The sequence below is a fragment of the Ranitomeya imitator genome, chromosome 10, assembly GCF_032444005.1.
Source record: "Ranitomeya imitator isolate aRanImi1 chromosome 10, aRanImi1.pri, whole genome shotgun sequence".
Lineage (NCBI taxonomy): Eukaryota > Metazoa > Chordata > Amphibia > Anura > Dendrobatidae > Ranitomeya > Ranitomeya imitator.
The window spans coordinates 43383305-43396160 of NC_091291.1; the positions used below are offsets into that span (position 1 = coordinate 43383305).

At 43.0% G+C, this 12856-nt stretch overlaps 1 protein-coding gene across 6 annotated transcripts in view; it reads right to left on the reverse strand.

The window, feature by feature from the left end:
- LMTK3 (lemur tyrosine kinase 3) overlaps positions 1 to 12856 on the reverse strand; it is a 94723-nt gene that overhangs the window by 46154 nt on the left and 35713 nt on the right. For 4 of the 6 annotated variants that reach the window (XM_069742693.1, XM_069742694.1, XM_069742695.1 and 1 more), the window contains one exon: positions 1129 to 1216. In XM_069742693.1, the coding sequence (XP_069598794.1) occupies positions 1129 to 1216 (88 nt within the window). The remainder of the gene's footprint in view (positions 1 to 1128; positions 1217 to 12856) is intronic. The other 2 variants (XM_069742696.1, XM_069742698.1) reach the window with 1 other exon arrangement.

Sequence of the window (12856 nt, forward strand, 5' to 3'; positions counted from 1 at the left end):
CAGTAATAGGAACACATATGGCAGCAGCGGCTCAGTATTGGGGTATTAGGTGCAGTAATAGGGACACATACGGCAGCAGCGGCTCAGTATTGGGGTATCAGGTGCAGTAATAGGAACACATATGGCAGCAGCGGCTCAGTATTGGGGTATTAGGTGCAGTAATAGGACACATACGGCAGCAGCGGCTCAGTATTGGGGTATCAGCAGGATGAGGAGTTTGTGCAGGTCGGGAATAGATGGTGATGGAGCTGGAATATGAGAAGTGAAATGTGTCTTTGTTGTATTCTCTGCAGGTGAGACCTGGCTGGAAGAAGTTGTCATGTCGGTCTGTGCCAGATGGAAAAGACGAGAAAAGTGACGATTCCATCAGAAAGAAAATCAGCGGTAAGACATTATCTGTAACTGTGCTGTAGTCACTTATTTGTTCTGCAGGACTGGTATCCTCATTGACCATATGGCGGTAATATCCATGTTGGTCTTTGTATAGATATTATTTTCAGTAACAGCGCGGTCATCTGCTGAGGTTCTCCTCCACTATTAGGGCGCGTCATCGAGTTGTAATCACGGTTACCTGGTTAGGGGCCCACTCAGAAGCTTCGCCCCCCCTGAACCAAAACCCTAGCTACACCTCTGTGTGACAACATTATGCGCAGTGACACATATCTCCCCTCATACAAACATGTTACACACACGCTACACGTTACACACACAGACTGCATGTTACACACAAATACACAGAGAGTGTGCAGACATTTATTACCAGGGTTTCTTCTCCTCTTTAGTTCCTTAATGTTTCTGCAGAGTGAATCACTTTTCCCTTATGTACACAACTATACTGGTGGTATAGATTTATCCAGGTCTGTTATATATACCATATATTTTTTTAAAATAAGCACAACTTTTCCATTTCCTTCAACAGAATTTGAATTTCTTCAATTAACAATACAGACCACAGCCGCTTGTTCTGCTGCTGCTAATGTGGTTGTGCCGTCCAGGCCTATAGTACTGCACACATTAAGGAGATATTTTAACTCTACCTAACGTATACACACATTTAGTCCTTTTTCAGTAAGAAAAAATTGCATTTAATGCATTATTGTTAATGTCAAATTCACAAAGCAAACTTACCAGTTGACAAAACTCCATGATAAGAAGGAAAGGAATAGTTTCTGTGCACAGTCCGAGGCATTGCAAAATGTTGGGGTGCTGCAGGCTTCTTAAAGGAAAAAAATAGTCAATACAATGGCTCTTAAACATGGGGAAAAAAATCTGTAAAATATAACAATCCATTTTTTAATGTTCAAAGATTTTGGATGTTCTAAGTTTAAGACATTTTTTAATATCCACAATATGATATTATATTACATGGGTTAGTTGTGTGCTCTACATCCATGTGCTAACTCAATAGGACTAAACGTGGAGTGTATATATGTTATTCTGCATTTATCTTAAGCATAAATTACTAAACAAATACAAAACTATACACGGGATTAAATAAAGAGTTAGTGTGAAATAAGAGTAGAATAAATAAAGACAGCAACTGCTAAATAAAGCATTACAACTATCGACATTTTTCCAAATAATTTGATTTGCAGTGAATAAATTTGTACAAATCTCAATACTGGGAAGGTTCTTATTGCGCAGAAAATATGCATACGGGAGAGGAGAGAGAGAGAAAAAAGAGAGGACACCGCTGACCATAAGAGCTTACACTGTACAGGAAGAGAGGACACCGCTGACCATAAGAGCTTACACTCTACAGGAGAGAGAGGACCCCGCTGACCATAAGAGCTTACACTCTACAGTAAAGAGAAAGGAGCCCACTGACCATAAGAGCTTACACTCTACAGAAAAGAGAGGACCCCACTGACCATAAGAGCTTACACTCTACAGGAGAGAGAGAGGACCCCACTGACCATAAGAGCTTACACTGTACAGGAAGAGAGGACACCGCTGACCATAAGAGCTTACACTGTACAGGAAGAGAGGACACCGCTGACCATAAGAGCTTACACTCTACAGGAGAGAGAGAGGACCCCGCTGACCATAAGAGCTTACACTCTACAGGAGAGAGAGAGGACCCCGCTGACCATAAGAGCTTACACTGTACAGGAAGAGAGGACACCGCTGACCATAAGAGCTTACACTCTACAGGAGAGAGAGAGGACCCCGCTGACCATAAGAGCTTACACTCTACAGGAGAGAGAGAGGACCCCGCTGACCATAAGAGCTTACACTGTACAGGAAGAGAGGACACCGCTGACCATAAGAGCTTACACTCTACAGGAGAGAGAGAGGACCCCGCTGACCATAAGAGCTTACACTCTACAGGAGAGAGAGAGGACCCCGCTGACCATAAGAGCTTACACTGTACAGGAAGAGAGGACACCGCTGACCATAAGAGCTTACACTCTACAGGAGAGAGAGGACCCCGCTAACCATAAGAGCTTACACTCTACAGGAGAGAGAGGACCCCACTGACCATAAGAGCTTACACTGTACAGGAAGAGAGGACACCGCTGACCATAAGAGCTTACACTCTACAGGAGAGAGAGAGGACCCCGCTGACCATAAGAGCTTACACTCTACAGGAGAGAGAGAGGACCCCGCTGACCATAAGAGCTTACACTGTACAGGAAGAGAGGACACCGCTGACCATAAGAGCTTACACTCTACAGGAGAGAGAGAGGACCCCGCTGACCATAAGAGCTTACACTCTACAGGAGAGAGAGAGAGAGGACCCCACTGACCATAAGAACTTACACTCTACAGGAGAGACAGGACCCCACTGACCATAAGAGCTAACACTCTACAGGAGAGAGAGGGCCCCACTGTCCATAAGAGCTTACACTCTACAGGAGAGAGAGAGGACCCCGCTGACCATAAGAGCTTACACTCTACAGGAGAGAGAGAGGACCCCGCTGACCATAAGAACTTACACTCTACAGGAGAGAGAAGACCCAACTGACCATAAGAGCTTACACTCTACAGGAGAGAGAGAGGACCCCGCTGACCATAAGAGCTTACACTCTACAGGAGAGAGAGAGGACCCCGCTGACCATAAGAGCTTACACTGTACAGGAAGAGAGGACACCGCTGACCATAAGAGCTTACACTCTACAGGAGAGAGAGAGGACCCCGCTGACCATAAGAGCTTACACTCTACAGGAGAGAGAGGACCCCGCTGACCATAAGAGCTTACACTCTACAGGAGAGAGAGAGGACCCCACTGACCGTAAGAGCTTACACTATACAGGAGGGAGAGAGGACCCCGCTGACCATAAGAGCTTACACTCTACAGGAGATAGAGAGGACCCCGCTGACCGTAAGGGTATGTGCACACGTTCCAGATTTTTCGTGTTTTTTGTGTGTTTTTTCGGTGGTCTTCCGTGGCAAAATCGCATAAAAAACACATACATTAAGCATCCCATCATTTTGAATGCATTCCGCAATTTTTGTGCACATGCCTATAAAAACGCATTGTGGGAAAATACGCAGCATTTTCATTAATTTTGCAGATTTTTCGTGGATTTACCACTATTTCATTCATTGGGAAGCTCCGGAAAAAATGCGAAAAATCCACACATAAACCACGTTAAAAAAAAGCAAAAACCACGAGAAAACCGCGAGGAAAACACGAGGAAATACGTGTGCGGATTTTATGCTGAATATCTCCGCTTTTTTTCAGGAAATTTCTGCATAAAATCCTGACTTGTGCACATACCCTAAGAGCTTAAAAGAGAGAGAAGACCTTGCTGACCATAAGAGCTTACGCTCTACAGGAGAGAGAGAGAATGAGAACCACGCTGATTATAAAATGAGGTGAGGGGGAATATGCCGCTGACCATCACTCACCATTAGCCATTTGCATGATACTAAAATTCTATTTCCAGCTGCTGTTCTGTTTCAATAACAATGCACTGCATGAACATTGAGAACACTAGTTGCCCGCAGTACTAACCCCCGGGCAACCATTTCCCGTGTTACTCCTGTATAAACTCTTGTTGGCACTCGTGTACAGGATATAGATATATATATATATATATATATATATATATATATATATATATATATATATATGTATATATATATATATATACATATATAGCAGAAACTTGTGTTTTGTGAAACGGACTCTGTTCTGCTGGTTTGGACTGCACTTTTTCAGCACTAGATGGAGCCTGGGTCAGGGGGTGGTTCAAGCAACTAGAAGGAAGTGCATCACAGAAAAGGCCGGATTGTGGTGATCTTGAGGAGAAGAAGGTGAGAGCTAGAAGAGAGAGGACATGTTGCATCTCCATCAAGCTCATCCGTGGAGCCTTATGTCCCAGGGAGACAAAGATCGCTTCGGATAACAAAGGATACTGTCCGGTTCCAGGTCCACCGGGGGACCAGTTTGCAGTGACGAAGTTGACAACAGAAGAGAGTGGAGCCGAAATCCCCGGGAGTATCAGCGATGCAGCCAGAGGGCCCTCCAGCAAGCCAACAGTGGTACCAAGCACCGGTTGGAGATTCAGCCTATTCCCTGCTCATGCAGTCGTCAGCTGTACGGATGGAGCTCTGCAGCATTGCAGTGACCAGATCCAGGTTGGAGAGGCCCGAGTTCAGGCCTACCATGGGATCACAGTCGGATATTGCACGCACACACAGTTAGTTTGGCACTGAACTCAGACAGGCAGAAACAAGCACTTGATAGCATCAGTTCAGTGCAGAACTAAACCGATAACTGAATTCTACCGAGGAGGATTCCACTCCAGCACGCGTGCCTGCTCCGGGTGAGGAGTGCTTATTTAGCCATGGGGTGGTGAGAAGTGGGTTCGAGTCATTTTGTTAAGCTTGTGAGCTGCTGTACTGCACCACCAATAGGCCGCTCCTGACATAAGTTTGATTATTCCAGAATTCTAGGCAAACACGTGACGACTGTACTAGGTGGGTGCTCCATTAGGTGAATTATAGCATTATAGTTACTTCTTCCAGGCCTACGGAGTTGTGCAGCTCATTGGTCCTGGTCAGTCTTGGCTGGGGGAGTCTTAGTTAATTTGGTTCCTTTTATTTTTTGTTGGAAAAGTATTTGATCTAAATTTGTCAGTAAAAGTTCATCTGGCAAGTTTGGTGTTGGCGGCTTTCCTTGATTACAGCTTTGCTGTGTCCCCTAGGAGCTACCCCGATACATGGTCCACAATAGGAGTTTACACACTGCAGGAGAGAGAGAATGGACCCTGCTGACCATAAGAGCTTACATTTTACAGAAGATAGAGCTTTGCTGATCATAAGAGCTTATACTCTACAGGAGAGAGACTTGCCCAGTGACTCTGAAAATGGGAAACGACTCGGCCATACAAAGTACACTCCACTGGGAGCTGATGATCTGTGATCTGTGCACCTTTCGAGTAACGAGTATAATGTGAGTCAATGGGAAATATGAGCATTTTTCAGGCAGACCCTTCAAGGAGGTCTGGGGGAGCAGTGAAAATGTTGAAATGAATGGAGAAAGTGCTCAATGGAAGGAGAACAACATGGGCAAGATCCCTGGAGGTATCGCTGACTCCTAGATTGATGCTTAGAATAAAGGTGTTACACTTTTACTCCACTTTAAGAACTGACAAATAAAACATTAAAAATTGATGAGAAATTGGAGTTTATAGGAAAAAAAATTTGAGAAACATTTTTACTGTATAATGACTTATATTTAAAAAGTATTTTTTTTTTTCAAAATTATCATTTAAACAACCCAAAATTTATTTTTTTTATAAAAAAAATTGGAAATGTCAGTGTAGTTTATGAAGGAAGCAAGAAGTGTAAAAAATTAGGGACTCAGATACACGATGCATTAGACATAAAGGAGGGCCTTGTGTACATTATGCTCAAATTCTAATGTAAAGGTATTTCTAGACTCATAAAGGTTATGCCCTAAGTGCAAATTCTGAATTACAAGCAGGGCCATCCATTCACCCTTGAATGCACCAACTGAGGTGCCTCATATAAATATTGTGAACAAAGTGTAGTTGTGTTACTCCTACATTCATAAAAGCTCTGTATGCAGTGCAAAGCCTGCCAATGATTACAAGCAGGGTCATACATAGACCCTTGAAGGCAACAACTGGAGTGCTCATAAAAAAAATTAAGAAAGTGTAGTTTTGGCACTTCTACACTCAAAAAGGCTTTGCACTAAGTGTAAAGCCAGAAAAAAATTATAAGTATGATCATTCATAGACCCTAGAAGGCAACAACTGGGCAGCCTCATTCAAATATTGCAGTCCAAAAAGCAGAAAAATGAGCGGCACTGACCCCAACACTCGGGTCCCTGTTAGACCAACTTCAGGTGGTAACAAATGTGTTACTAGATGTCACTCTCCAACAACTGTAATAACATGGGACTTCGGGTGCTCTTCAGAAATGACAGTCTATTGTCCACAAATTCTTAAAAAGAGAAAATGAAGGCACTCACCGGTCTTCCAAAAAGATTCCTTTATTAACACCAACTCCAGATAAAATTCATGGCCGGGGGAGAGGGAGCTGAAGCTCGTGTGAGCAGAGGGGGACGACGGCCGTTTCGCGCTGTGCCTGCACAGACCCATAGAAGCGCAGGCACAGCGTGAAACGGCCGTCGTCCCCCTCTGCTCACACGAGCTTTGGCTCCCTCTCCCCCGGCCATGAATTTTATCTGGAGTTGGTGTTAATAAAGGAATCTTTTTGGAAGACCGGTGAGTGCCTTCGTTTTCATTCAAATATTGAACATTAAAAACACTTTATGTGCTGCTTTCCTTTGGTGGTGTGGAAAAGTCAGGTCTAATCCAGGCTTTCCTCATTGTTATCAGAGTGAGCCTGTCAGCACTTTCTGTTGACTGGCGAAAGCACCTGTCTGTTATGACCCACCGGTGGCAATAAACACCCGCTCAGACAAGATGCTAGTGGCAGGACAGTGCAAAACATCAAGGCATAGGGGGACAGCTCATGCTAGGTGTCCAGCTTTAAGACCCAATAGCTGAAGGTCACAGAGGAATTAGGGAGTATGCTGGTTTTGTTGGGCAGTTATTGTTTGAACATCTTTAAAATCTTTTCCCTCCTTGTTAAAATTACTTGGCGTGACGCTGAGTCCCTTCTCACAGCCAAGCCGCGAGACAAGATAGTCTGGAGTCTGAGGTCAAAAGCCAGGAAGGTACATCATAAATGGAAGGATGAGACAAAGGCATAATCAGGTAACATTCCAAGGTCAGAATACCAGGAGGATAGCGAATCAGAGCAGAAGGGGTTGAACAGACGGATGGTCAGAACGAAGACCAAGGTCAGGCAATGAAAGATCTACAAACAGAATGCCAGGAACAGAGAGACAAACCACACAGTAGCAGAATGTACATCTGGCAGAGGTCTGAAAGAAACAGCCCAATTAAGTAGCCTGACAATCACCCAGTATAATAAACACCTGGAAACAGCCAGCGCCTTACAGCTTCAGATTGGACGACCGAGCTGTGAATCAACACACTGACAGCTCATCATGCCCCTGCACCAGACTAGGCTGTGAATAAAAGTACTGACAGCTTCAGCATGTACCAGATTGAACATCTGGGTCGTCAGTAATTGCATCCCAGACACACTGAGGGGTGTAATCGTGACACCAGTTCATCAGGGCTTGGACACTGGGAGGGTGTCATGAAATTGGCCACGGCTTTAAAAGTGTACCCCTACTTCAGCTGTGTGTTTCCTTCAATTCTCCTCCTTGGCTAGCCAAGGAAGCTTGTCCTCTGCTACTAGCGTTGTCTGATGGGAATTTTTTCAATATATTTTCCACAATGGCCTTCTAGTATAGTACCATGTCAGGGTACTGAAAAAGTTAGCAGAGGATATTGCAGAACCACTAGCTAGAATCTTTGAAAAATCTTGAAGAACAGGAAAAGTTCCAAAAGATTGGAGAAAGGCAAATGTTTTCCCTATGTTCAAAAAAAGAAAGAATATGGAGCCAGGAAATTACAGGCCAGTGAGCCTTACTACAGTAAAGATCTTTGAACAAATTATTAAACAACATGTATGTAAGTACTTGGATAAGAATACAGTAATTAACCAGAGCCAGCATGGGTGTGCAGCAAACAAGTCATGCCAGACTAATCTAATTATCTTCAATAATGGAATCACTGACTGGGTCGATCAGGGAAATGCGGTAGATATAGTATATCTCAACTTCAACAAAGCATTTCATAAAGTATCTCATACTATCCTTATTGAAAAAAAAATACCAAGTATGAGATTGACAAGGCTATGGTTAGATGAAATCATAACTGCCTCAATGATCGTACTCAAAGAATGGTAATAAATTGTTGCACATCCAATTGGAAGTGTGTTCCAAGTGGGGTACCACAAGGCTCTGCCCTGGATTCAGTGTTGTTCAATATTTTTATTAATGAACTAGATAAGAAAACTGAAGGTAAACTAATCAAATTTGTAGATGATGCAAAGCTAAGAGGCATAGCTAACACTAGAGTAGACAAAGAAAAATTCACAAGGATCTAGGTAAGCTTGTGAATCTTTTGGCCAGTGACCAATAGAATATTATTTAACAGGGAGAAATGAAAGATTCTACATCTGGAAAAAAAATGACATCCATAGAAAGAGAGGAATAAAACTAATCTCAGCTGCACATGAGTCAACAGTGTGATGCAGCAGCAAAAAAGGAAAAAAGTTCTAGGATGCATTAAGAAGAGCATATTGCCTACAGTAGATGAAGTAATTATCCCCCTCTACTCATCTGGAATACTGTGTCCAGATCTGGGCACCACATTTTAACAGTTATTGAAAAACTGGAGCAAGTACAGAGGAGAGCTACCAGGATGGTGAGCGGACTGCAAAGTATGTCCTACAAGGAACAGTTAAAGGATCTGGGAATGTTTCGCTTGCAAAAAAAAAGCAAGAGGAGACTTAATAACTGTCTACAAATATCTGAAGGGATGTCACAGTGTAGAGTGATCATCCTTATTCTCATTTGCAAATGGAAACATGAGAAGCAATGGAATGAAACTGAAAGGTAGAAGATACAGATTAGACATTGGAAGACATTTTTGACAGTGAGTGTGATCAATCAGTGGAACAGGCTGCCATGAGTGGTGGTGACTTCTCCTTCAATGAAAGTCTTCAAACAGAGGAAGGACAGACATCTGCCTGAGGTGGTTTAGTGAATCCTGCGCTGCATTGAGCAGGGGGTTGGACACGATGACCCTTGAGTTCCCTTCCAACTCTAACACTCTATGATTCTAAGACCTCCCCGCCTCAGGAAGAAGAGATGTATATTTCTCCTTGTAGCGTGGGTCTAGCAGGGTGAACAACCAGTACTCTTTTTTGGCTACGATGAATGTAATGCGAGGGTCATAGGAAATGCAGTGGCACATAAAGTCGACCATATGTTCCAATGTCCCTACAGACAACACTTCCCTGTATCCACCATGATGATTACTCTCCATCTCTTCCTCCTCATTACTCTCCTCAGCCCATCGACATAGGAGAGACAGGACAAAGCTTGTGTGGGTACTATTGTCTATTGCGCTAGCCAGCTCCTGTTTCTCCTCCTCTTCCTCAGCCTCCACCTCCTCATTGTTACCCAATCTGTCCTGAGCAGATGAGATGAGATGAGCCTAGGCTATATCTCCCTGGCTCATGTCTTCCTCATTCCACCACCTGGTTTGCATGCAAAGCTTCATGTTTAATTGTCAGCAGTGACTGTTTAAGAAGGCAGAGAAGTGGGATGGTTACACTGATGAAGTCATCATCGCCGCTCGCCAGGGCCGGATTTAAGAGGTGGGTAGCTCGGGGCCCATTTTGGAGGGAGGCCAATTTTTCAAGGTGTTGCAATATGTAATGCAAAAACACAAAATGAAACGAACGCAAGTTTATTTACAAAAAACATTTACGCAGAGTAATTCAGGTAAAATCATTCATTTTTTACAATCCGGGCACTTTCCTTGATTTTCGTGCTGCAAAATCACTAATGATGTCACCTAAGTCCAATTCATGCAGTAGATCTGACTCGATGCTCATGATAGCCAAATTTACAAGTCGTTCCTGCTTTAGGGATGTCCTTAATCGGTTTTCAACTAGTTTGAGTTTTGAGAAGGAACGCTCACCACTGCAGTTTGTTGCCATCAAAATTAGATATATCCTTAAAGCTATCTCAATATTTGCTGTATATATCAGAGGCTGCTGCTGTGCTGGCTGTATATAGAATAGAGGCTGAGGGGCTGTATAAGGCCGGAGTCACACTACAGCGAGATATGGCCGAGTCTCGCTCGTTAAAAACAAGCTCTGGCACCGGCACTCCGGAGCGTTAGCGTGCAGCTCCATGTATTGCTATGCGGCCGCACGCTCCGCTCCGGAGTGCCGGTGCCAGAGCTTGTTTTTAACCAGCGAGACTCGGCCGTATCTCGATGTGTGTGATCCCGGCATAATGCGTATACACAGCACTATACTGTAAACAGGTCCACACTATATACATAGAGTGTTATATACCACTGAAATGTCACAGAAAGCACCTAATACAGTATGGATGACTAATTGCGGGGCGGGGATTCAAGTTTGAAGTCTACCACCTGCTAATGCTCGCCAAGTAAGAAACACATCCGAGCACCCAGATATTTGATTGATATCTGAGTGTTATCGAGCACTTTGCTTACCCCTATTATACAATATTGAGCTGCATAAAAACTACTGTACATACTGCAGCACTCAGGCAATACCCGGTATGGAATATTATCTGAATGCTGAGGAACCTCGGGCGTGAAGATTATGAAGCACAAGCACAGGCAGTGGTGATTCCAGCAGAGGTCTACATGCTGAGACTGCTTTCTATCAGGACAATTACGTGCGCCCAACAGTGATACGTTCCTACATTGTGCAACTAAACACTGAAACCGTGAGCCTTTCTATCACATGCTGTGATTTACCATCATGTCATATTGCATGAAAACTAACAGTGTACATCCAATACGCTGCGAAGAACTCCTATGGGAGACCCATGCATCATTTAGTTCTATAATATTCAAATATCATCAATATTAGCTTACAATACCAGTCAGCTGGATTATATAAATCATTCACAGTTGCTAGGACCAAGCAATTCATATTGTTTTATCTTTAATTAGCTATATCTAATGGTTATTTTTCTGGACTGGATTTCAATATTGTTACATTATACTTAAATGTATTTTATTAACTTCTGATAAGGATTTTGTTATATGTTGTATACTCAATATATTCTGTATAGATTTTTTTTTAGATATTTTATAAAAATAAAGGCAATATATTTTACAACCACATAGAGAGATAGCAATTTTTTTTTCATTTTTTTGTCTATTTTCTGTAATTGGGTATTTTCATTATTTGTCAGAGCTCTGAGAATTTGTAGGTACAGGTGTGCTCCCTATTCCAAATATTATTGTGCTGTTCATCTAATGGTCTGGAAAGGCTTAAAAGCCATTTCAGGAACATTTGCCTAATGTTATATGGTTTATTTCATCTACCATGTAGAGATATGAGATCATCCCATCAAGATACTGTGAATACAATTGGTCAAAGTTCATCACTGCATTGTCCTTCCTGGATTAACCATGTTCAGCTGGTCAAGCATAGGAGGAGAAGGGTAGCGAGTATCATTATCTGCCATTGCATGTACAGAGATCCGTGCTCACATTCCTCAGATACATCTCACATATGTTAATCGGTGGCAGAATAGTAACGAGATCTAAGCTACAGCAAGTCTATAAACATCCGTCATCTTGGCTAAGACATGTCCATGAAAAGCTCTGTGGATCCTTCTGTGAGGGAAGCGCATCATGTTCCTGACATCACAGATGCTCCGGGAGTAGAGTCCACACTTTCTGCACGACGTGGCATACGTGCCAAATGTCTAACCATGTCGACAGCAAAGGTTAGAGAGTCCTTTGAGATGGCTAGAGATGAGTTCTGTGACAATCTAGATGATTTATGGGGCAGAGTTGACCATTATTTAGCAGCTCTTCCATGATCTAACAATGACTACTACATTGAATCGTTTACAGAAAGTGTTCAGATCCCTTTACATTTTTCACACTTTATTTAATTGCAGCCATTTGGTAAATTAAAAAAAGTTCATTTTTTTCTCATTAATGTACACTCTGCCCCCATCTTGAATGAAAAAAAACAGAAATGTAGACATTTTTGCAAAATTATTAAAAAAGAAAAACTAAACTATCACATGGTCATAAGCATTCAGACCCTTTGCTGAGACACTCATATTTAAGTCACATGCTGTCCATTTCCTTGTGATCTTCCTTGAGATGGTTCTACTCCTTCATTGGAGTCCAGCTGTGTTTAATTAAACTGATAGGACTTTGTTTGGAATAAGACCTCACAGCTCACAGTGCATGTCAGACCAAATGAGAATCAGGGGGTCAAAGGAACTGGCCAAGAAGCTCAGAGACAGAATTGTGGCAAGGCACAGATCTGGCCAAGGAGACAACAGAATTTCTGCAGTATTGAAGGTTCCTAAGAGCACAGTGGCCTCCATAATCCTTAAATGGAAGAAGTTTGGGACCACCAGAAGTCTTCCTAGACCTGGCCGTCCAGCCAAACTGAGCAATCGTGGGAGAAGAGCCTTGGTGAGAGAAGTAAAGAAGAACCCCAAGATCACTGTGGTCGAGCTCCAGAGATGCAGTAGGGAGATGGGAGAAAGTTCCACAAAGTCAACTATCACTGAAGCCCTCCACCAGTTGGGCCTTTATGGCAGAGTGGCCTGACGGAAGCCTCTCCTCAGTGCAAGACATATGAAAGCCCGCATAGAATTTGCTAAAAAACACATGAAGGACTCACAGACTATGAGAAATAAGATTCTCTGGTC